Source organism: Theropithecus gelada, chromosome 1, assembly GCF_003255815.1.
Source record: "Theropithecus gelada isolate Dixy chromosome 1, Tgel_1.0, whole genome shotgun sequence".
Classification (NCBI taxonomy): Eukaryota; Metazoa; Chordata; class Mammalia; order Primates; family Cercopithecidae; genus Theropithecus; species Theropithecus gelada.
The window spans coordinates 82,974,731-83,000,895 of NC_037668.1; the positions used below are offsets into that span (position 1 = coordinate 82,974,731).

The 26,165-nt window shown below is 41.3% G+C and overlaps 1 protein-coding gene across 1 annotated transcript in view; it reads right to left on the bottom strand.

Annotated features, from left to right (window-relative positions):
• Nucleotides 1-299: 299 nt before the first annotated feature.
• USP24 (ubiquitin specific peptidase 24) overlaps nt 300-26,165 on the bottom strand; it is a 145,674-nt gene continuing 119,808 nt past the window's right edge. Inside the window, exons 55-68 of the mRNA XM_025391116.1 lie at nt 24,558-24,671; nt 20,866-20,962; nt 18,693-18,809; nt 18,193-18,285; nt 16,246-16,348; nt 13,685-13,806; nt 12,690-12,803; nt 11,379-11,444; nt 9,606-9,672; nt 8,026-8,104; nt 6,711-6,786; nt 6,234-6,320; nt 5,731-5,841; nt 300-3,043 (exon numbers count right to left, since the gene is read on the bottom strand). Coding sequence (XP_025246901.1) covers nt 2,981-3,043; nt 5,731-5,841; nt 6,234-6,320; nt 6,711-6,786; nt 8,026-8,104; nt 9,606-9,672; nt 11,379-11,444; nt 12,690-12,803; nt 13,685-13,806; nt 16,246-16,348; nt 18,193-18,285; nt 18,693-18,809; nt 20,866-20,962; nt 24,558-24,671 — 1,309 coding nt within the window. The 3' untranslated portion in view covers nt 300-2,980. The remainder of the gene's footprint in view (nt 3,044-5,730; nt 5,842-6,233; nt 6,321-6,710; nt 6,787-8,025; nt 8,105-9,605; nt 9,673-11,378; nt 11,445-12,689; nt 12,804-13,684; nt 13,807-16,245; nt 16,349-18,192; nt 18,286-18,692; nt 18,810-20,865; nt 20,963-24,557; nt 24,672-26,165) is intronic.

Below are 26,165 nucleotides of genomic sequence, written 5' to 3' on the forward strand. Positions count from 1 at the left end.
AGCGACATGATCTATGCTGGGGACCACTTGGGAGAGCCGAAAGCTTTGGTGGAGATGAATGGAGAACATCAACCTAAGTTCAGCATCCTCCTCTAAGCTTTGCAGACGAATCCTAAAATGGTCAACCTCTCCAGAGGAAAGAACGGCAAAAGGCTCAGAGGACCCACAGTCCCCTTTATTAGTGTAAAGCACTAAGAGGAACCATAACAGCATTTAGCCCCAGGCACAGGCTTGTGTTCCCCCGCCCACTATGGCCGCGTTCTGATATGTGAAGAATGGCGGCGAGACTCCAACTCTTATGTTTTTGAAAAATTTATTTTATACTCTTAGAAGCTAAGAACTTTGCCACGCATGAACCAAATTTAGAATTAAGGTTCTTCCCTAGTGTATCTACTTTTGAAATTTTATAAACAAGATTTTATACACAAGAGGTAGCAGAGGAAAATTCCAGTCTGCTTGTTCCAAGCTCAGAAGGTAACTGCACACACCTCAATGTTAGCAGGGAAGGTGGGGCAGGACAGGGTAAGTTTGATGATACGGTGCTCTACTTCCTAAACTGATTGTAGTTGTCAGTGACCGTGTGAGGACTCCAGGAGAAGTCGTGGTGAGATGCCCGCTGGGATGCTTGTTTTCTTTCCCAGGATGCCTTCAACGGGCAGAATCGGCCATCCTAAGATCGGCCTCACTAAGGGAGCTTCTTGAGAACACACAGCATTATTGAGTTAATTGTGCAATTCCTGCTCTGTTTGCAGACCATTTTGAAAGGTTTATAAAAACATCTTCATCCAAAAAATTGGCAGTAAAAATGACAACTCTTCCAAGGTAAGCCTGTCATAATTGTCACTGTTGTACTACATTAAAAAAAGTCATCAGCAGGTTCATTGACTGTAGCTGTCAGCAATCAAGTGGTTACCAGCAAAGTGAAAACGATGGTCATTGCAGCAACAACATAAGCAACATGATCTGAAGCGTATAATATACACGGTGGACGATCCTGATGAAGCTTTTCAGTGAGGACTGCAGGTGCTGGGGGTGCGGAAGGCGTTGTTTCCATAGGAAATAAGGGGACTAGAAGTGGCGATTTCACTCCTGATTTTGGGCTCCTGAGAGTGCAGTTGCCAGCGATGACATCCCAGCGTGGATCATCGCCAGCATTTCAAGGTCATGTCCCACACAATCTCTTGGTGAGGATGCGGGTGGAGAGAAGGTGAGAATAGGGTAGGGGAACAGTAGGACAGGAAGTATTCACGTACTCAAAACCAATGTTAGAACATCACATTTCAAACTGCAAGAACACTGGAACTGTCTGAAGTTCGCCACTTGCCTCTGTCCATTTCTCTAAGGGCACAGTTCTGCTCTTAAGTGCTGGCCCTTCCATCTTTTCAGTGTGTTTGACAAAAGGCCATTGCCAGCCTCCAGCAAGTCACAGAATAACAAAGTGAAGTCTGACGGCACAGAAACCCTCACTGCCAGAGAATGAAACGACTGGGCCAGGGCGAGAGCACAACAATGAGACGCCATCTGCCTGGTCACGTGCCCACACAATGCCACAGCAGCCAGACAGGCACTTCAGGGCTGGCTGCGCCTCTGTGACTTGGCAAATCTGACAGTGAAAACCTGGCACTTCCTGAAGCTCCCTAGTTCTGTGCATGGTGAGATGAAAATAAGGCAGAACCTGTAACTAAAGGCAAAACAGGGCCGAAAATGTGAGCAATTCAAAATACAAAATGTATAAAGTATATATGAAATATGTGGGTGTAACCTCCCCCACCATAAAAGGGAGCTGGTATAAATGAGTGAATGGTGCTATACTTTGCAAATACAACTAAATGAATGGTTACTCAATTGCTTTATATTTATTTCTGGGAAAATAAATCTTAAACCTTGACTGTCTTTTCAGTTAATCAGTCATGTTGAGGAGAAACAAATTCTCAAATTCCTTCTCTGCATTACAATTACTACGAAACTCACAAGCAGTGTGTACCAACTCAAATAGTTAACTTCATATACAACCAATACCAAGGGCTTCAGTAATTATGTTTTAAGCAAAAGCAAATGATTGCAGATCACATGATTTAAGACTACAGTTTATTCAATATGTCTCCAAGCATTAAAAAGATAATTCTATGAAGTCAAACGCAGTAAAATTATAACTTAAAGTGCTTTTATTTTGCTGTTTTAAAAATCTGTTTGGGGAATAACTCATAAGTGACTGATGTCAAATAACGCACCCTGTACTTCTGGAGAACACAGCATTTTCAAAATTGCTCTTTTTAATATCAATTATATCAGAAAAATACCTTCAAGAGCTTAATGTTTCCCAATTTTTGATCCTGATCCTGGTAACCTTTCATCAAGATCCAAGCTTATGCGTAGGGTTCTCATCTAGACCCATCTGAAATTCTATACAAATAGGGAGACATATTAAATACAAAGGTCTGTGTAAATTGACTTCTTTACCTACTATTTTACAATGAAAAGGAATTTTATTACATCTTTACATCATTTTAAATTGGATATTCCTGTTTAATGTTACTGTAAGATTAAAAATTTGCCCCCACATATCTAAAAGCAGCTTGCTTTTTTTTTTCTTAAAATATAAAAACCAAAGGAATTTCTTTTGTAGCATCGTAGAGAAAGCAACAGCTTTATGCTCACTTTTGTATGTCTGTGTAACAAAAAAGTCTGCCACTGGCTCTATTTCTGAAAATCTCCACAGAAATGTGAATCCACATATAGACCACGCTCCTGGGACAGCTGATCCACATGCCGGAGTTCTTCCACTGTCAAACAGCTCCCAAATCTTCTAGTGGCCTAAAAATGCTTTCCTTGAGAAATACACGATCTGCCCAAGTCACAGCAGCTTTCCCAGTCTAATCTCCAGGCTCTTCCAAAGGGTTCAAGTTTGAGATTCTGATTCCAAGAAGATGCTGAGCATCCTGTATTGTGTCTTGACTCCTCTCAGGCTGGGCACGTTCCTCTAGGGATCAACATCGTCAAGGTCACTTCTCAACTCACCAATCATCATGGGAGATTCTGAACCCTGCAGAAAAGAAAAGAAAGTTAAAGTTCATACGGTTAGAGAAAAGATTTTCTATGCCGACTTGTGTTCTGCAATTTAAACATGTCTTCATCTGGCAACTTAATGCAATGTTTATCAAAGGGTAATAAAATGTGATAACCATTACATCTAATATTTGACAATTCATGATTATGTAAAACATGTACATTTCTATGATCTCATTTAGTCAGTGAAACCACCTAGCGACTTGTCTAAAGTCACAATGCTACTCTGCACTCACGTGAGAACGCAGAGCAGTGATAAAGCTGGGGGGCATTGGTGGCCACTGCGCCCGCTTCACGTTGGGCACTGTGTGAGCCTCCCTGCCCTGCACCTGCCAAATATGGGCTCTGGGTCACTCCTGGGTCTGAAGGCTGCCTCTGTTTCCATCTGTGTGGCCTTTGGCTTACACACTTGGCAAATCGTTCTGAATACTCACCGTATGCCGTGGGACTGATCTAGTTGGAGCTCGGGTGGGGAGGAGCCAGGACAGTCTCTCTAAAGTGACAACCTAAGCTCAGTGACAGTTGCGGGTGAGTAGGGGGGCCCTGAGGTGGAAGGAAGAGAGTATATTTGATAAATAAAATTCAAAAAATGGGCCAGGCACGGTGGCTCATGCCTGTAATCCCAGCTACTTGGGAGGCTGACGCAAGGAGAATCACTGGAACCTGGGAGGCAGAGCTAGCAGTGAGCTGAGATGGCGCCACTGCACTCCAGCCTGGGCGACAGTGTAAGACTCCATCTCAAAAACAAAAACAAACAAACAAACAAAAAATCAGAAAATGGGGTGGGGAGGTGCACAGGGGCTAGATCAAGCAGGACTATGTTGAGGATTCTGGCTTTTCTCCTCATAACAAAGGAAAGTCTTTGAAAGGTTTTAGCGCATGAACCGGAGAGAAGCAGGAGTGGAGGTGAGGGGGTCCTTACAGACATGAGGAGAGAGAGGCTGATGACAGGTAGAAGAGAGCGACGAGCACCCTTTCAAAGGGAACTGTCCGCGATGACATGGGGGTGCTGTGTGTGAGATAAGGAACACTGACAGAGGGCCAGCTTTGGTGGGGGCAGGGAGGAGTCGTTGGGCACATCGAGCCTGAGGTTTTTAAGGTATGCCAAGTGGAGAACGTCAAGAACAAGAGAGCTGGATGTTCATGTTCAGAAATCCAAGGTGGGTACAGAGCGAATACGGAGTGGGGGCAGGAGGACACAGGTCGGAGATTCCACGAACCTTTACTGGTGGCCTAGAAGAGGTGGTATTAGGAAGGAGACGGAGAAGGAACAGCCAGAAGGGTTTGAGGAAAACTACGAGACAGAAGTGTCAGGAAAGCCCTGGAAGAGTGTTTCAAACGGGAAGAGCGCCAGGAGCGCCAGATGCGGCCGAGCACTCGGCTAAGATGAGGCCTGAAAGCTGCAGGCCACCTGTCACTGCAACTGCTGAGTGAGAGAGAAGAGGGAGTCAGCGGGGAAGAGGTTGAAGAGCGAGTGAGAGATAAGAAAATGGGGAAAGTTAAGTTTAGAGAATTAGTTGAAGTTTGGCTGCAAAGAAGAGGAAAGAAGGCAGGGGCAACAGGGAGAAGAGAGGCTTTGACAGGGCAGAAGAGAAGCCAGTGTGCTGAGACGCCGCTGGGAAGGGTCTGGCAGGGAGGAGCGTTCCGGATACTGAAGAGTTACATACACACTAGAATGCAAAGCTCTGCCAAGGTGGGCGGGGATGAGTGCTAGGGGCTTTAGGTGGACAGAGGCAAATTCCCACTGTCACAGGAGAGGGGACAAGAACAGTGCAGATGCTTGGGAATTAGTGGCCATAGGAGCTTTCCTGTGACAGCTTTTATTTTCTCTGCAAATGAAATAGGTGGTGAGGTCATGTGTGGAGTGACCTTGGGCTAAGTCACATCACTGTGCTGGGCCGCAGTTACCTTTCTGTGAAATCAGGGTGACAGCTGCCTCACATAGTGCTTATGTGGATTGGAAAGATAATGTTTGAAAAAAAAATGACACCCACTACATCAGTAACATTCATTTAATGGGGCCTATTCTGTATCAAGTACTGTGAAGGGACCACAGAGGAGACCACTGTTAAGGAAGGTTACAGACTATTGGAAAGACATAATGATTACTTTGACACTTAGTTCAGTGTTTGCACACAGTGGGTGTTCAATACGTATTTATTTTCTTTTTCCACTATCATGATTGGTATTAAAGCTGTTTTTTTTTTTTCTTTTTTTAAAATAAATGTCAAAATTTTCTTGGACTCCCCCAGAAAGCAGGTATAATTCAAGAACATGGCAGCTTTTCTTTCAAGAGTCCACGTTTCCAGGAAGGCTGGTGAGAGCAAACGAGGGACTTTGAGTAACCTGGCAAGGCAGAATAAAGTGAACGAGCTGGAACAAATCCACCTGTGGCCTGGCTTCATCGGGACTACCTGCAGATTGATCAGGGTGGCCAGCCAGACATCTCGAGGCCTTGCATTCACTTCACACTGCAGCACTGCTCAGCCCCGTAAACACACGCTTAGTGCGTGCTAAGCTGAGATCACTAGAGGGCAGTGCTGGTGTCTCTTTGGACTCACATTCCAGAGGAGGCATCTTGTTTTCCTCAACTGTGGAAGTTCTTTTTGGAAAGCTTAAGAGCAAGGCTGCCCTTTGCACACAAGGACATGCTGACAGTTATACCTGCTGTAGATGCCTGTCTCCGTTCTCATTGGCAGGACTGCTCTCCGACCCATTACTGCTTCCTGATTGCTCTTTTTCATTCAACAAAGCTGTGGCATACGCTAATGTGTCCTGCAGAAGATTCAAACACACGATGACAAAGTTAGGACCCATTCAGTGGCAGCAGCAACCACCAGGGAAGACTACCTTTCATTTGACCTTCCACAGTACCGGAGGCCTAAGAGTGAGGCCTTCATCACAGTCACCAGAACCCCCTCAACCCCTGTCCCTTTTTGGGACCAGACTGCCCAACCTCTATGACTTTCCTTCTAGACATATAATCTGCACATATTTGCATAAGTGTACATCAATCTGTTGTCTTTTCATAGAAATCCAATTGTTTCTTCTGCTTGTTCTCATTTTCAACTCATCTCTCTCTTCTCAGAGGTTGCAGTTTCTGAGAAACACACTGAGAATCCTCCGTAAGGGATTCAGACCACACAAAAACGAGAGACGACTCTCACCTGAGCTGAAATGGTTCGCTGAAAGGTTTTTCCTGTTGATGTTTCATTAGAGACATTACTCTGTGGTGTCCAATAATGTTCTGACATCTGAGATGAAAGGTCAAAAATAATGCCATCAGAGGTTACAAATAAGCCCCCATGAGTTCACAGTTTCTACCATTAGATATTAAGAATCTTAAAAGCATCCAAAGTAGGCTACAAGTCTACCCAGACCTTCCATCACATAAAGCGATTCAAGACCTCAGTCAAATATTGCTGCTTATATCATCATCATCCCTAACTTTTCCCCTAGGAAGTTAAGACATATGTATTAGGACAAATTTAATGCACACAAGATATAAACTGTACCAAAGAAATGTCTGAAATCTGAAAACACTTTAAGGTCAGTCTCCATATTCAGTTCCAGAGATTTTTCCTGACAAGATGTGCTATTATTGATTCTTGTGTTACAGCTAGAAAAATTCAACGTTTAATTACCTTCTTCTGTAGCCACTGCACAGCCCAGCTCCAGTGGTGGGAATTCTCCTTGAAGTACTCCTTAGCTGCAGGACACCTGATGACCGAGGAGATTTTTATTAGCCAAATTCTTTCTTTCCTTGTTCCCAGTGCTTCATTTTGAAACGTAAATGCTAATTTCATTAAAATTCAGTTGTCTTTATATTTGTGATTCTACTTAAATGGGGTTCCTAGAGTAGTCAAATTCATGGAGACAGAAATTGCTTCCCCCAGGGGCTGCGGGAAGGGTGGAATAGGGAGTTAGTCTTCAATAGGTCCAGAGTTTCAGTTTCAGAAGATGAAAAGAGTTCTGGAGATGGATGGTGGTGATGGTTACACATCAATGTGAATGTACTTAAAGTCACTGAACTATACACTTAAAAATGGTTCAAATAGTGGCCGGGCGCGGTGGCTCAAGCCTGTAATCCCAGCACTTTGGGAGGCCGAGATGGGCGGATCACGAGGTCAGGAGATCGAGACCATCCTGGCTAACACGGTGAAACCCCGTCTCTACTAAAAATACAAAAAAAACTAGCGGGCGAGGTGGTGGGCGCCTGTAGTCCCAGCTACTCGGGAGGCTGAGGCAGGAGAATGGCGTAAACCCAGGAGGCGGAGCTTGCAGTGAGCTGAGATCCGGCCACTGCACTCCAGCCTGGGCGACAGAGCAAAAACAAAAACAAAAAAATGGTTCAAATAGTAAATTTTGCGTTATGTACATTTCACCACAATTAAAACAAAAGAGCCTTCATTTTGCAGTCAATCAGCCTGTGTTCAAGTTTTCACATTAGGATTCTAGGCATGTCACTTAAACTACCCATTATGTATGACTCACAACTGTACTAACATCATGAAGTTGTTACCAAGATGAAATAAGATAATACAGGCAAGGTTCTTGAACACTGCCTAGGTTCACAAGCGCTCAGGAGCTACAGGTGACATGATCTGAAAGGCTATTCTGAGGTTAGGGGCCTAGAGCCTGAAGAGCTGGTGGCTGGGTTACACTAATGCGAGACCTTGAGTGAAAGCTCATGAACTCTTGCTCTTAAAGCCTCCGTATCTGCCCTGATTCCTGCCTTTCTGACATAAGGCCTGATGGGTGAGCTTTTCCGGGCCACTCTTTCAATACTTCCCCTCATATTTTTTTGAGATCAAATAGGTTTCTGTACCTTCCAAGCAAGCAGACCCTGACTGAGTCAGATTCTCCAGGTATCAAAACCGGGCACATGTTTCCCTTCTGCTCATATGTGACTTGTAATTAAAACACCATTTCCTCCCTGCATTTTAATTCAATACTTACTTTTGAGCAAGAGTGACAAGAAATTTGACACACTGGTAGCAGCGACTGCTGTCCACATGATTACTGTGGTGCATCAAAGCTGAAGGAAGAGAAAAGGACATTTTAACAATAAAAGACTAAACTGAAAGTGGTTCCAAGTAACAACAAGCTCTCTTGTTCTAAAAGTCGACAAACAATTTTAATAAACAGATAAGGAACAACTTAACTAAAAGCATGGTGGTGCCTGACCCCACAGAATCCCTAAATTCTAATGGGCAGAAACCCTACTTTAAGTATGTTAAAAAGAAAAAAAACAAAGACAACAAAAAACATACATGGTGCTGCAAGTTTGATTTTTAGGAACAGGAACAAAACTTTTTACTGCCTGATTATTCACCTAGAGACTTTTCCACACATCATATTACTGAGAGTAGTTATAACACTTTTAGTTTGATAAATGAAATTTTATGATACTAGGGTCAGTTCAGCAATTATGACCTGCTCTGTGTTTTAGGGATTTAAACATAAATAGGCTGGGCACGGTGGCTCACACCTGTAATCCCTGCACTTTGGGAGGCAAAGGTGGGTGGATCACTCGAGGTCAGGAGTTTGAGACCAGCCTGAGCAACATGGTGAAAGTCTGTCTCTACAAAAAAATACAAAAATTAGCTAGGCTAGTGGTGTGTGCCCATAATCCCACCTAATTGGGAGGCGAGGTGGGAGGATCACTTGAGCTTGGGAGGCAGAGGTTGCAGTGAGCTGAGATCATGCCACTGCACTCTAGCCTGGAAGACAAAGTGAGACCCTGTCTCAAAAAAATAAAAATAAAAATAAAAATAAATAAATAATACTTGGTCCTGCTCTTGAGGAGTTTAAGTTCCAGAGGGCCTGTGTGTGACTGTGACTAGAGTACAGCATTCCAAAGGGTGGCCTGAAAAGCTGAAGCTACAAAACTTTTTAGCTTAAATCTCCTTTCTATAACCAAAAAACGCCCTAAATCTCTTAATACATAGCAAAATCTAAAAGGATTCAGACTAAGTAGAAATACGGGTAAATGGCGGGAGCTGGCTAAAATTATTCTTAACTAAACTTTTTCTAATAAATAGCTCAGGAAAGCCAATTTAGTCTTCTGGAAAAAAAGCCCTGCCAAAACAACTTAAGAGTAGACTGTGAAAATGTGGTTACGCTTGTACCATAGGTAAAAAGACACTGACATTTCATGAACCTGACAACATCCTGAGTCTCAGGTTTTGGTTTTTCCCTCCCCAGTGGCTACAGAGTGGAATGAAAGATTTCTTGCATCAGGGAGTGGCCATTAGCTTGTTGAAAAAAATTCACAGCACCCCTGAATCTTACCTGATCTGGTAAAAGAACCCCAAGCTACACCTTCCTGACTAAAAGAAGAGAATGTGTAGGGTGAGAAGATCCCTGGGTTTTAATTTTTCTGACCAGCATGAGGGAGCCCAGTGGCCCTGACCAGACTTCTACTGTATCAGTCACTGCAGAGCCCACCGAGAGTAGCAGGAGGCAGAACTGGCCAGAACAATAGATTATCCACATATTTACTATAGACATTTCTGCATAAGGCCAGGCATACTTGCCTAGTAATCCATTTTCTGTCTCAAACACAAATTTGACTCGCTCTACTTGTATGGGATCTTCAATAACCTGTGAAAGGAAGAAACAAAAATTAGTAAATAAAAGAAGGAACTTGTGTCATAGCCACGGGTGCTTTCTTTATAATTCTATTCAAGAGATTAATTTAGTGTTTAACAACAACAACAACAACAACAAAACCAATACAGAACAGGCATGGTGGCTCATGCCTGTGATCTCAGCACTTTGCGAGGCCAAGGCAGGAGGATTACTTGAGGACAGGAGTTCTGAACTAGCCTGGGCAAAAAGCAAGATCCCATCTCTAAAAAACAAAAAAAATTTAAAAAGAAATTAGTTGGGCACAGTGACATGTGCCTGTAGTCCCAGCTATTCAGGAGGCCAAGGCAAAAGGATCACTTGTGCCCAAGAGTTTGAGGCTACAGTGAGCTATGACTGTGGCTCCAGCCCGGGCACCACTGCACCCCAGCCTGGGCAACAGAGGGAGACTCTGTCTTGAAAAAAAGAAAACAAAAAAACCCCTAATACAAACAAATATTACATCACTGCCACATATCTCAAATATATCTTAAAACTAAGAGAAAAAACTATTAAGTATACTTAAAGATCTATTCATTTCCTATCTATGTGTTGCTATCAACTACATCTATAGTTCTCTGTGGGCTACGAGGACATATACTTTATGTTCCTAAGGATAAGAGAGGTTTATGCTCTAACTTGCTTACTAAAAATGTGTTGAAGTTTTGCTATCATAGCTGTATTTCTAGTTCTTACTACTGAACTGTGCATGGTATAAAACTATATGGGTTTGTTGTTGATAGATGAACAATACGCAGTCCTACTGTGTATTAATCTGCCAAAGTTTGTAAAAGCACTAGGACCAAAAGGAGGTAAAGAACTTGAAAAACAAGCTTTTAACAAATGGCATCTATGATGTCTTTTCTTATTCAAAACTCTTTATTAAATGGCTATTCTGTGCCAAGGCCTCTATGAAGCATCAAGAATCCAAAGGGAACCCAGGCCCTCACTGTCTAAGGAACCTCTGGACCAGACTCTCATTAACTCATAACCAGTCACCAAATCCCATTGATTCTCTTTCCACAATACCTCTTGATCTGTCTGTCCCTTGCCCCACCACAGGCCTTGTTATTTCACACTCAGAATATTCCCAGACTCCTAAATGGTCTTCCAGTTCCCAATCTTGCATCCTTCTTTACTCCATCCTTCAATACAACTGCCAGAGGATTTTTTTTTCCCCAGCTCTTCACACTTCTGAGACTGGAAAGCATCCTACAATTGATTACATTTCAGTTTCATGGCTCTTAAAAATATTTTTCGTAGTACGTATATACAATCAATAGTGTCTAAGATTTGATAAACTATAAAACCAGAAATGTACCTCTGAGGGTGACTGTGAAGTTTAAACCTAACATCATTTGCGCTAACACGATGCCTTCTCCACCGTAAGGCCCTGGCAGGGGTTAACCATCACTATTACTCCCCTTCAGTCCCCTGCACTACAGTTGTCTGTGTAGTTGTCTTGCTCCCTCAGTCAACTGTGAGCTCCTAGGAGGTAGTTTTATTACTGCTCACCTCTAAATCAAATGCATTAGACACGTGACTGACATGAAGATTTGGTCTCAATAAATGCAGACCAAATGAATGGAGAAACAATAAAAAGACATACGATTTTAAATTTATAAACACTTGTTGACTAATACATTCTTAAAAAAAAGTGAATCAGAACAGTTATGACTTACCAATATTTCATGAAGTAGTTGGAACGTATTCTTTAACTCATGGGGTGGAGCCGTTTCTAGTTGGTTCTGAAATATTTTTTAAAAGCATAAAAATTTCAGTGGAAAGCATATTGGAATGGCAATAAACAATGCTGGATCCACACTCTAGTTCTATCACCATCTGGCTGACCCTGGACAAGTCAATACCCCTTTCTAGGCCTTAGTTTCTCAAATGCTAAATCTGGGAACAGAAATAAACAACCTCTAAGGTTCTTCCAGCTGCAACACTCTGATACTTTACTATGAAATTAGGAAGGAGAAAAGAGAAGAAAGAGAAGGGGAGATTTCAAGTCACTAAACAGATCCCATTTTATATATGTGCATATCCTAGCTTGTTTTCCAGAAGATGCTGGTAGAGCTACAAGAATACAAATGAGAATACTCTTGAGTTAAGGATGCCATAAACAAAGTACATAAAAAGTCAGCTTATAAAATAGAAAAATGTGCCAAGATATACTAAGTGAAGAAGGCAAAATTCATAAACCACATTCCTTCAGCTGTTTTAATAAAATTTATATGTATAAAAGGTGGGAAAGGACATTGTGGTAAAATACCACACTTCCAAGAGGCTAGGTATGGTACTAAGTGAGCACTTCACATATTATACCACGTCACGGAATTCTCACAACCTGTGAAGTTTGTGAGAAGTTGGAACAGAGGAAGGAACTGCCCAAGGTCATATAATTAGTAAACAGCAAAGAGAGGAACTTAATCACCTCTGATACAGGTCTGTACAGAAAAGGCTGAGGGAAAAACATACCGTAGTAAGAGCCTAAAGACATAATCCACTAATCACCTGCTTCTTGTTAACACTACATGTATCACCACTATAAATACTGGTGCAGAAAAGAAGGCATGCAGAAATTCTGTGGGCAGAAACTGATATATACATAGTGTAAATCCATACAAAGAGGCCTGGAAGGAAATATCAATGTAACAGTGTTGGTCCCTGGGGTACAGTAAGCAAGGGCGACTAGTGGTGACCACAGTAGACTTTGGTCTCATTTCTTATTTACTTATTCTTTTCCTGGCCTATATTTTTTCTTTTGGCCTCATTTCTATGCTTAAATTTTTCCCAAAGAGAGTGTAGTAATTAATCTATGTAATTAAAAATTAAAGATTAAAAATGAATAAAAATGAGCCTATAGTAGAATGATTAGGAAAAACAATTTAGGCTATGAGAACAAGCATACTGCCTTGGAGCAAACAGATGTTCTCCTAGAGTCTCACCTAAAGGTGATCTGGCTATCACTCGTTTAACTGAGGTCTTACCTTAATGAAATGCAGCATCGTGAAGGAAAAATGCTCATTACAGAAACAGCAGTACACTACCATCTCAATGAGTGCCAAAAGCGAGCCTGTCAACTCCCGCAAGGCAAACATTACCTGGTGGGAGGACATAACACAGTCAGCTCTTCTCATGTCACAGTTAACAGTCCATCTGTTGTTGCTGCCTTTAACTGAAATCTACCCAGATTTTAAGATAATTAACACTGCCTGAAAACAGGGTTTCTTAACTGTTAGAAGTCTATAGATAGACTTCAGGGTGTCTAAGCCTGTCTGAAATTTTACACAATTCTGTGCAAATGTGCACTTTTTCAGGAGTCATTTCCATCAGTTTTTCAAAGGCAAAAGCTCCCACAATTAAAATAATCACCAATAGATCCAAAAAATATTAAGAAAAAAAAAAAGATATGTATTAAATAGTACAACACTGTTGATTTAATTAAAAAAACAGAATTATATTGTTCATAGATTCACATATCTGTAAATCAGGTAGGGAAGAAGAACTGGAAGATGGAGTCCACAGCTGGGGGCGGCTCTGCTAGAATGGGAAGGTCAGACTGAGGATGAGCCACACAAGCGCCACAATGGAGAGCTGAGAGCAGCCCACCCATACTCCTGAGGTTTAACAACACGTGGTTCAGAGCTGTAGTATTCCAGGACCAGGGACACACAAAAGAGACTGGGGACAAAACCTTCTACAATGAATGAAATGATTCTGATGGATGAAGTGCCATTTACCTCCCTCTGGGGCCCTGATGGGTAGCTGGCTGGGCTGGACCTGGAGGTCTGGACCTTGGCTGAACGCAGGACTAAAAATATTCTCTTCCACTAATTATTTCTTTTTGACATATAAGAAAACTTAATTTGAAATAATCATTTCTTCTCTTAACAATACTCTCCATGCCAAACATAACTACTAACAAAAAGCAATTTTCTTCAAATAGGAGAAAAAAAATGGCTTTAGAATAACAAATACATACCTCTAACAGGTAAGGTTTCCCTTCAGACATGAACAACAAGGCTTCTACCTCCTCATGGAGGGGCAGCAGAGGGCTTGAGGGAGCAATGCTAATGGGTGGTCGTTGCTTAAACAGGCCAGGAGCTTTAAGAGACCAAAGAAACAAAACAGAACCTGTCTCACCTGGTGTTACTCCACAAAATACACATCCATAAAGAAATGTGCCTCCTTCAAGACTCGCACACACACTGAGTACTCACACACACACACACACAGACTACTCGCAGAGTACTCACACTGAGTACTCGCACACACACTGAGCACTCACACACACTGAGTACTCGCACACACACTGACTACTCGCAGAGAGTACTCACACTGAGTACTTGCACACACACACTGAGCACTCACACACTGAGTACTCGCACACACACTGAGTACACACACACACACTGAGTACACACACACAGAGTACTCACATACACACACTGAGTACACACACTGAGTACTCGCATACACAGTACACACACTGAGTATACACACTGAATACTTGCATACAGAGTACACACAGAGTACTTGCACACACAGAGTACTCACATACACACTGAGTACTCGCGCACACTGAGTGCGCACATACACACTGAGTACTCGCACACACACACTGCTCACACACTGAGCACTCCCACACGCTGAGCACTCAGTACTCACAGACTGAGTACTCGCACACAGAGTACTTACACACTGAGTACTCGCACACACAGAGTACTCACAAACACACTAAGTACAAGCACACACACTGAGTACTCACTGAGTACTCACAAACACTGAGCACTCGCTCACACACAGAGTACTCACACACACACTGAGTACTCGCACACACACTGAGTACTCACAAACACACTGAATACTCACACAAGCGGACCCCTCACAGTCTAGGGATACCTAGTGATTCCCACTCAATAATCTTTCAAACAGGTAAAAATATAAATAGTATATGAAATACTGCCGAAAGCTGCCACTGAAGATATAGTGCAGAAGTCACTTCCGTTCCTCAAACAGCTGTTCTCAAATAATGGTTACCACCACCTATGCTAAGCAGAATCAACCCATATGGAAGAAGTTCTCTCATTTACTACAAAAACCAGAATGCATACTTTAGTTTTCATTACAAAATTGTCTGAACTCACGAAATTAGGCAGCTTTGTCTTTTTAGATGAGTCGGAGTTTAGTAAGCAAACTGTGCCTTATAATACAACCATCCGAGTGTTCCTCCAATGTCCCTTTAGAGAGTCAATAAGCATTTCTCTATCAGAAGGATGCTCTGTGTTTTTTAGTTAGTTTCCTGACATTAGATCTTCCTAGCAGCTTCTGGGTCTGAGTTTGCATTCATGCCTTGGCTTCTATGCCACTAACTAGCTGTACAACCTTGTTACTGAACTGAACCTTTCTGTACCTTAGTTTTCGCATCCATAGACAGGACTAATACTCCTCATAGGTTTGTTATGGGGATCATACACAGTAAGTTTAAAGCACTGTGCGCTTTAAACACAACAATATTTAAAGCATAGCACACAGAAAACATTGAAAAGGTGGTTTGTTGTATTATTACTATGGTTGTTGTCGCTATCATGACAAGACCTAGGAAGGGTATAAAAACAATACACACATAGTTTAGGACATTGGATAATCATATAGGACAATCTGCGGTTTTGCTATATTAAATGATGACTATGCTATTAGTTCTGGGAGACAAATGGAAAATGCTACCAACTATATCTTACATTCAAATATATTTCAGTGATGTAATTTATATCTGCATTCTCTTTGTTTTTACAAAGTACTTTATCTCATTATACCTGGGGAATTATGTTTTTAGTATTTTCTTTTTTTTTTTTTTGAGACAGAGTCTCGCTCTGTCGCCCAGGCTGGACTGCAATGGCCGGATCTCAGCTCACTGCAAGCTCCGCCTCCCGGGTTTACGCCATTCTCCTGCCTCAGCCTCCCGAGTAGCTGGGACTACAGGTGCCCGCAACCTCGCCCGGCTAGTTTTTTTGTGTTTTTTAGTAGAGACGGGGTTTCACCGTGTTAGCCAGGATGGTCTCGATCTCCTGACCTCGTGATCCGCTCGTCTTGGCCTCCCAAAGTGCTGGGATTACAGGCTTGAGCCACCGCGCCCGGCCATTGTTTTTAGTATTTTCATTTTGCACTGAAGATCAGAACGGTCAGGTTCACACAGCTAGCTAGGAGACTCCAACCCACACCATGGCTATTTTCCACACAGTAGCAGTTAAAATTAAGGTGATAAATGAGCTCTGAATTAGCTTTTAATCCTAAAGAGTTATTTAAAAAAAAATACTTATATACCCTCTCACCTCCCCCAAATAAATGATGACTCACTTTCTTTTATGGCAAACTAGTAAAACATTATAAAGTTTAACATGAATTAAAACAAAAATTTTAAGTGCACCTCAATTAGCAAGTAGTCGAATGACAAACAAGAGATATTCATTTAATTGCTAATATTATTACTCCCCAAACTAGACAAATTCATTATCTCTTCATTCTAAGATATGTTAGGCTTACCAACATTCCTTTGGGATGAGACATCTGAATGCAAAACGAGTAATGCCACTGTATTGTGAAGATTCCCAAATTCTCGTGCTTGTGCTGAACTCCATCGACGTATCTGTCATGAGGGAAGATAAAGTGGTTGTTAGCGTTGTCGTTAGAAATAATATGAAGAGGAAGGGACAGGGTTTGCTGGTTCATAATCTTCTGGGCTTTAATTATTTCTCAGTGCTTGATAGAAGAGGTCAAAGTACAAAAAAACCACAGGTTTTAAGCCAGCTCAAAGGGTTATATTAACTCATATTCTAAAACCAGTCCCTTTATGGATTCACTGTAGGTACGGAGTGCTTACAATGTGCCTCAGTATAATGGGAAAAACTCTGAGGCTGGAGATCTGCAGGTCTGGCCCTGCCTCTGCCACTCACTGTGCTGTATAATGTGAGTGCGTTGTTCACCACAACAGTTACCTTGAGTTCTTCATGTACTGGCAGAGGTAAGGCTACCTCCTACCTCTCTATTCTGCCTACTTTGTGATTTTGAGGACCAAATGAAATATTAAAAGTGAAAATGTTTTCAAAAGTAGAAATGTGCTCCATAAATGCAAAATAATATTAATTTTATATGCAGCTGAATTATACTGAATTTAAATCAATTGCTAGTGACCATGGGGCCTTGGATATTGAAGAGCTTGAAGTGGAAAAGGGATATTGTAAATCTCAACATAGTATCAACACACAGAGCATATGATGCTGTCAGTACTTGTTTTTTAACACTAAAGAGAAAGCTGAGAGGAAGCCTAAGCCGAAAATCTGTCTCCCTTAGCAGGAAGGAAAAGTGCCTGTGCAATGTATTGACACACAGGGGAAAAGGCTCTGGCTTCGACACCAGCAGAGCTGGGTCTGAATCCATGCTCTACCAATGCATTAGCTTTGTGACCTGGGACAAGTTACTTATCATCTCTGAGCTTTACTCCTTGCCTGAGAATGGAGATGAAGCTGCTTAATTTTGCTGAACTGAGTATCAAAAGTATACCACCACAAAGTGACCAGATGTATGGAATACAAAATAAGCACTTCATAAATAGTACTTATTATCACTGCATGTTAGCATTTCATGTACTTTGAATATATCAAATAAAAGAAATACAATGGATGGGAGAAACACTGCAATAAAAGAATTTCAAACAGGAGAGTTGGTTTTGGACATATTCAACCCTATTATAACAAAACAACCTTGGTAGGCCGAGGTGGGCAGATCACTTGAGTCCAGGAGTTCGAGACCAGTTTGGGCAACATGGTGAAACCTTGTTTCTATACAAAATACAAAAATTAGCCAGGCATGGTGGCATGTGCCTATAGTCCCAGCTACCAGGGGACTGAGGAGGGAGGTTCGCTTGAACCCAAAAGGTCTAGGCTGCAGTGACCCCTGATCACACCACTGCACTCCAACCTGGGTGACAGCAAACCTGGTGACAGAGTGAGACCTTGTCTCAAACAAACAACAAACCAAAAAACCCAAATAACTTCCTTTTCATTTGAACAAGAGTATTATATCTGCAATATCATTCAGTTTATAACAGCACAACTTTGCATTTGGATTCTGGCTGTGTTTTCAGCATCTGACTTAAAAGAACCACCACCAAGACAGCCTTGTTCACAGCTCCAGAAAGACGCAGAAGATCCCAATACCACCTATTCCTTCAAGGTTTTTGAAAGCCCCTCCCCAGTCAGAATCCATCCTTCCCTCTTATGACTTTGTCATTAGTTAGTAATTTCCATGGGTTATTAGACTAAATTCTATGAAGAAGTTGTAAAAATAATTTAACTCCAAAGAATTTTAAAGTCTCTATGGTACTAGTACTTAGACTTTTATGAAATTCAAAACATTTTTCACCTACAAAAAGAAACACAGTGGCTACGAAAACCATAGCCATTCCACTAGGGATATAAAAGTAGCCCTTACCTGATTGTTTTGCCGATTGGCCCCTAGGAGGAAGCTGATCATGTGCCGCAGAGCTGAATGCCTCAGAAGAAGGTCTCCAGCCCTAATTCCTTGCTGTCACAAAATATTGAGAATAGCAAATTATATTTCTATCCAGACAAAAATTGGTTTTAAAAACACAGATCAATGAAAAGTTTTAAGGAGTCAATATATATTTTACGAATATTATTTCCATATAGAAAGTACTTGTTAAAATCTAATTAAAAAAATCTCCTGAGCCTCACACATTGCTTCACAATAACTACTAAACAATTAACCCCTGGTTTTAATGCAGACTTCTACTGCTATCAATGAGTAACTACACGCACCTCATCAGAATTCTTACTAGTATAATTCACAAGATTTTTAAGAAGAAATATCATAAAAAACATACCATACAGAACTTTACTAACCAGTCTAAAAATTTTTTAGCGTATAAATCTTCTGTATTAGAAAAAGATATTAGGAAAAAAATTATTTACCTTTTGTACAAAAGTGTTGAACAGGAAGAAGTACTGAGCACAGTTTTTACAATTTTCTGGGACGTCTTTGTCCAATAGAGCAAGCAGTACCTCCAGTAACTGATGAAGGCTTTTTAGCTGGTTAGAGGAAAGATAAAATTACATGAAGAAAAAGAACATAAGACAGACATTTATAACAGGATTAATTTGAGGTAAACCACCATAAGAACAAAAGAAAGTCTGATTGATACAATCCAGTCTCAGATTCAGATGGACTTATGCTTTGAAGAGCAAAAACAGAATTATCCATTTTACCTTCCAGAGAAAGATTGGTACCATAGCAATAATTAAAAGAAAAGCTTAGTTTCAGTTCCTAGATTTCAGAGTCAAGGGCATGATTCTACCGCCGAGTCACATTTTCTCCAGAGCCAGTATCTCTCTGTCTCTTAAAAAAAGGTGGGGTGTTTAGGGAAGACATTTCTGAATCCCTCCCTCCACTACGTTACTTCTTCACATAATCACAGATGCAAAGAATAAAAAACACAGACACAGGCATAGGGGCTGGAAACCAAGCCGATGGAGCAAATGGAGAGCAACAGCCTGACAGAATGACAACGGTGATATCGACTCAGCCGTGAACTTACTTGAGAGCCCGCTGACGCCTCATGGAAAGCTTTGAAAAACATTTTATTTGTTTAGAAACCATTTTGGTTATGACATTGCTTCTTCTTTCCCTCCCACCCCAACTGTTTTTGGACAAGTCCCTAGAAATTCATCTGTGATCTAGAATTAAGACCAGGCTTACTACTCTCATTAGTTCGTTTCCTCTGAAGATGGTATTCATACTTTTGCAATATTCCCATCCATCCTGTCACACCCATTATAAATACAGTAAAATTTAGCATTTACATAGCACTTCATTTTCAAAGTACTTTCCAAGATAAAGTGGGTGGCAAGAGGCACCATTTCCATTTATGGGGGGAGGCGGGGGAAATAGACATGAAAATCCATCAGCTGGGCATCAGACAGAATTCACTGAGCAAATGGCTTCCAAGTGTATGGCTGCCATTCCCTTCTCTTTCTGCCACCTGCTGTCCTGCCTTTAGAGGCTGGTGGGTAATATGCTGTGGCCTGACCCCATCTCTAGGGAGGCTGCACTAACTCTGCCTTTATCCTTTGTTTGGGTTGGTACATGGGAGGAAGGAGGAGAGTGATATGGTCCTTACGTTAAGGATTCTTGACACATCTTACAAACTTCTACAGGGAATGGAGCAATGGCATTTGAACTGTCCTCAGCAGCTCCTGTGGTTTGTATTCTATATTGTGCATCCAGATAGGGTTTTGTTTAAAAAATGGTTCTGCTATTTAAGCTGATCAAAACCACTGCCTTACAGTAAACCTCAACTTCCTAATGATTCCCGGAATTGAGACACAGTCTTTGAGGACCTTCCTAAAGGGCATATTTGACAGCCTTGTTCATGGAACTAAGTGCTTGGGTGGCAGGCACTGTATCTGGATCAACATCCTCCTTAAAGGACTTGCTCAAAGTTGCACAGCAAAGCCAACATCTGCATTTGAAGCAGTAATTCCTAGAATCTGTATTTAGTTCATTGAGGCACAATGCCTCCAGCCAATGTTTATAAGAAGCCAATTTGTTGTGAAAATAACATTTTTCAAAGTTTTCCATGTAGTGTCAGCTGTTTGAAACAGCAAACTTGGGAAGTAACTGCTGTATCTGTAAGGACTTAACGCCCCTGGATGAATGGCACCATTTGGTTTGGTTGCCAGCTGCAGGTTTAGATCAGGAAAATAGCTTATAAGGAAAGAGACAAAGCCAGAGGTGGCTCAAAATATCTGCTGGTCTAGATGAGTCTCTAGACACAGATTAGTCTCAGTTCAGAGAGATCTAATACAAATTCTTGAGAGAGGACTCTGAAAAGGGAGTGTTTCTAGAGAGAAAATCCCAAAGCAGACCAAAGCAGGCCTGAATTCCCGGCCTACCGTGGTGTTTGGGATGTGAGGAGGAAGGGACAGAATGCCTTCTCCCTGGCATGTACCAAAAATCAGTCCACAGAAGGTGCATTTATGTGGCAAAATTACCAGACTCCAATCCTAGGCTCTTTCTTATTACCTGTAATTTAAAACATTTGGTAAAAACACAATGTATAAATAACACTTTAAAAACAAGACCGACCTTATCCTGATAAAACAAGGCACTGTCTAGGGTTTTCTCCAGAATGGTGGCCACAGCAACTCGTACTTCTCTCACACTGCACTCCAGTAAGAAAATCCTGAAAGAAAGAGAAAGGTGGTGTGAGAAAGCAAGATACATTTCCATAACCTCAACCTCTCCAACACAGTTCCCACCTAATAGCCAAGAAACAAAAGTAGAGTCTCCTGACACTGTTAGCCCTTACAGGCCAAGTGGAGCTTTCCCAGGTCACTTCACTTCGGCTTATTCCTGCTAACTGGAATGCCACGTATTAGCCGACAAGGCTCTGTTCAAAATTCACTAAAATTCTAAGTGGCAACTATAAGAAAGTTTAAAAGATAACAAGTACTCCCATAAAGTTCAGCTCTAGAGGTATAATCAGACTCAGGTACAATTCTCTTGAAGGGAATACCTAGAGGATGTAAACAGATCCAGAATATGGGGAGCTCTACAGAGCAAAAAGTCTACTCCCCAAACAAATGGCACAGCATACAAGGGGCAGGGGGAAAAAGGAACGACTGATGGTCAAAAGAGCCTTAAGAGACACAGAAAGCAAAGGCCATGTGGGGACCTCACGGGATCCTGATTTGTGCAAACTCAATGGTAAAATGACACTTCCAAGACCTTTGGATGAAATCTGAACACGGACTAGATACAAGGTGATATGAAGGAATTATATTAATTTTGTTGGTTCATGATAATGGTAAAGTACTTACATTGCTTTTTTTTTTTTTTTTTTTAACTTCACTGTTAGAGATGAACTTTACCTTCAGATACAGGCTGAAAATTTATTGTGAAATGATATAATGTCTGAAATTTAAAATAACTTCAGAGAGAAAAAAAAGCCTGCACGTGGGTGTCGTGTGTGAGAGCTGAGATAGCTAAGACAAGACAGGCAAAAGTTGACAACTTGCCTGAGGCCTGGGTACAGGAAAGGGCTCATTCTGCCTACTTCTGTGTGTGTTTAAACATTTCCACAATAAAAGGCTCTTAAAAGATGTAAAGTATCCTTCATGTTAGTAGTTTGAATTCTTTAGATCAATCTGTAAGCAATATTTAGTATGAATTAATTTTTTTACAACTACAGTTAGGTTTAAAGAATTGCCTTAAAAGAAGACTACACCGAGGGGCTGATCTAAAAGACGACACCACTTTATGTTTACAGTTACTAAAATATGAATACAGTATACTTATTTTTTAGTTGTAAAAATGACTATCTTAAAAAATTGTAAAGAAATAAGTAATTAAAAAAAAAGACTATTCTTCGAACACAAAATCATAGCAATTGATAGTGATGAGTAATTGGTCTTTATAAAGAAAGAAACAAACTATAATAAACTCTATCAGGAAGAATGTAGAAGTACTTCACCAGGATTCTTGAGCATTAGGAATACTAAGAAACCAAAAACATACTACCCGAAGGACGTTACAGCTTCTCTGGAGAAATTTAAAAGCAAGCCTGCTTGGATATAAGAGAATGAATAAAATATTTGCTATGTTCCTTCCAAATGGATGGTGTTTCTATAACATTCTAAGGCTTGCACAACGCTCAGGAGTCCTGTTGGAAAGATATTTTGGAATCAAACTAGAAAAAATGGTTATCTCTAATGCAAACTCTAAAGGAAAAGGCGTATAGTACACAGCACTTCAAAGAAATGCTTACTGACCCTTTTTATGAATTATATGGATATACATGCATGTATACATGCATGAATAAGTATTTGGGTGCTTGCTATTTGCCAGCCTCTTTGTGTCTAGTCGGGAATGAATTGAACCTGGCTTCTGGCCTCAAGAAGCTGAAGTTGTAGTGGAGGAGATGGGCAGAAAAACAGGGAGCAGACTAGCAGGCAAACATCCGTTAGACTGTGTGACTGGGAACAACCTCTCAGAGCAAATGTTATTCATGCTGATGTCTGAAGGAGAAGTCACTTACTATGTGAAGAGGGGAGGACAGTGTTCCAGATAAAGAATAACAGGTGCAAGGACCTTGAGGCAGGAAAATAAGCTCGGCGGGTTCAAGGAACCAATAAGCCAGTATGGCTAAAGCCTGATAAGCAGGGAGAGGGTCAAGGAAAGCCTGGAAGGACAAAAACCAGATCAAGCAAGGCCTTGTGGGTAGTGGTAAAAATTTTGGATTTTATTCTGAGTCTAATAGGATTCCGTTGAAGAATTTTTAACCACAGAGGTAATGTGATCTAATTTGTTTAAAAAAGAACAGTTCTGTTGCGGAATGAAATAGATTAGAGGGAAAAGTGGAGATATCAAGTAGGCAAATAAATGTTTGGAGCTCAGACCTAGAGAGGAAGGGGATCAGGGACCAGCAGTTCTGAAAAGATCTCTAACTTACCACCAGACTGATTGCCTTGTGGGAAGAGACTTGCGTTTCTGAATTCCCTGTTGTGTGTTTGTTTTGAGAGAAAACAGAGCATATTTGTATGCTGGCAGAAGTGACAGAAGTGATAGAAAATTCTAGAAAGTAAAGATGCAAGAATTAAGAGTGAGATACTTAAAGGGTCAACTTCCTTGAGAAGGTCAGGACATGCAAAGAGACTCATTTTGAGAGAAGAGGGGATACTTCCTCCACAATAAAGAGAGGAAAGGGCAAGCTGGAACAGACTCTGGCAGGTGTGTGGCATCTGTGGTTGGGGTAGGGAATGCTCATTTGCTAATCTGTACTTCCTCAGTGACGCTGAGCAGCTAGGAGCAGGCACAGTTGAGGAGAGTGAAGGAGAAGCCCAATGGGAATAGAGGAGACGGGACACCAGAGACCACAGCAATGCTTGCTGGAACCCCACATAAATGTTGAACTACCAAGGACAGGAGAAGCTGACTTGATGAGGATGATCAGAAGTAAAGTATAAACATTCATAGTGATTGGAGCATTCTGAATTTCTGCCAGAAAAGCAACTTTTCTTTTTTAAATTTCAGGGACACATATAGATGTACTATCATAGGTAATACACTATTAGTAGCTTTTTTTTTTGAGACAGAGTCGCCAGACTGGAGTGTAGTGACGCGATCTCAGCTCACTGCAACCTCCGCCTCCCGAGTTCAAGCGATTCTCCTGCCTCAGCCTCCCAAGTAGCTGGGCCTACAGGCACCCATCACCATGCCCAGCTAATTTTTTTTTGTATTTTTAGTAGAGATGGGGTTTCACCATGTTGGCCAGGATGGTCTCAATCTCTTGACCTTGTGGTCTGCCCGCCTCGGCCTCCCAAAGTGTTGGGATTACAGGCGTGAGCCACTGTGCCCGGCCGACCAGTAGATTTTTAAAAAATTATTTTTTAGTCACAATCCAAACACAGTTAGACAATATTGTGAACTATGGTAACCTGGGATTGTTTATCTCTTTCCACCAGATTCTGAGTCCCTGAGGGACAAGACTTGCGTCTTTGATCCCCTTGAGCCGTAACAGGGGTTTAGGACCCACGTGCCTATGAGCACCTGGCAGGCAATCTGCCTCACAGGCTCTTCTTGCGGTCACTGAATACTTGCCTGAGATGATTTTAGAGTGACCTCAATAATTTCCTCACTGTTTCAGTGAAGAGAGTTTAAAACGGACTTTAAGCAGAAAAATAATTTCAAGTTGAAATAAAAAGGGTTATAAGAAACTTCAGCTCTAAATCACTGGAAGAGACACAAATTTCTTTCAATTAAAAGACTCCAACACTTACTTTATCAATTCTCGTCCTTCAGAACTAATAAAATATTCAACTAACCACTGACAAGCATCAAAACTTTTTGAAAGCAACGCTTCAATGGTAGCAATCCATTCTTCAGTATCAACCCTTTAAAAAGAAGCAGAGACAGCAATGTTAGGAGCATGAGCCCAGCCAATGACCCCATGCAGTGTCACTCTTATTGGTTCTTATTTCTATCTATCAATGTCTGTCTCTCTGTCTGCCTATCGGGGTAGGGTGGAGGGATAAGAGACACTCAATGACTGCCCACTACCATGGCTCAGTGTACTCTGGAAGCCAGTGCTTTGCATTCCTTGGCTCCTTATGTTGTGGCTCATCTTTCCCCACAAACAAAAACATGTAAAGAAGCTTAAGTCTTAGACTTTACCTTCCTTCTGCATCTTTACCAAACATCTCTAATTGGAAAAAAGGCCTGAACTATATAGCATTTTGTTTTGTTCAATTAATTTACACTCACAAAATGTCCACTTTCAGAATAACTTATTTACATTTTTATACTTTATTGTTAAAATTGTTAATATTCCACCTTACGAAATAAAAAAAAAATTCAGGCAGAAAAAAGGCATAATGACTATTCTACCCATGCCCTCATAACACCTCCCTTATATCCCTCAATGTCCCAAAATGATCATTGTGTGTAATGACCATATAAACAAAATGGAAATAGTGTGCAACGTGTAAACAGCATGAGCAAATTTCACAAACAGAAGTGACCAAGTGTCCTTAATTAATCCTATGCCATTAAGACATAAAAATCCATGCCATCTGGACATTAAAAGAAAGGAATACATTATTTTTTCTTTTTCAATCAAATACTAAAGACTGAGATCACTTAATATATCTTTGATTATTACACATAAAAATGAAGTTGTCACTATATATATTTTTTCTCAAGAGTTTCTTGACTGCAAAATCTGTCCAAAAACCTCTCCACACTTGGAGAATTTGACTTTGCTAGTGAGAGGGAAAAGTCTGGGAACTTCAGTGGTCTTTTAACTCTAACTGGTCTCCTCATCCTGGGTCTCCCTTTACTCTAGGTATATTCTACAAACCACTGCTCAATACTCTTCATTCTTCACTCATTTATTCACAACTACTTATCCAGAACCTATAATGTGCAGGCACCTTATAAGGTGCTGAAGATAAAAACCAATGATGAGGCCAGGCGTAGTGGCTCATGCCTGTAATCCCTGCACTTTGGGAGGTCAAGGCAGGTGGATCATCTGAGGTCGGGAGTTCAAGAGTAGCTTGATCAACACAGCAAAACTCTGTCTCTACTAAAAATACAAAAATTAACTGGATGTGGTGGTGCATGCCTGTAATCCCAGCTACTTGGGAGGCTGAGGTAGAAAAATCGCTTGAACCTGGGATGCAGAGGTTGCAGTGAACTGAGATCGTGCCACTGCACTCCGGCCTGGGCAACAGAGTGAGACTCCACCTCAAAAAACAAAGCAAAACAAAACAAAAAAACCATAAAACCAATGATGAATAAGATATAGTCATGTCTGTAAAGTTTCTAAGGCAGAGGTCCCCAACCTCTGGGCCATGGACCAGTACCGGTCTGGGACCTGTTAGGAACAG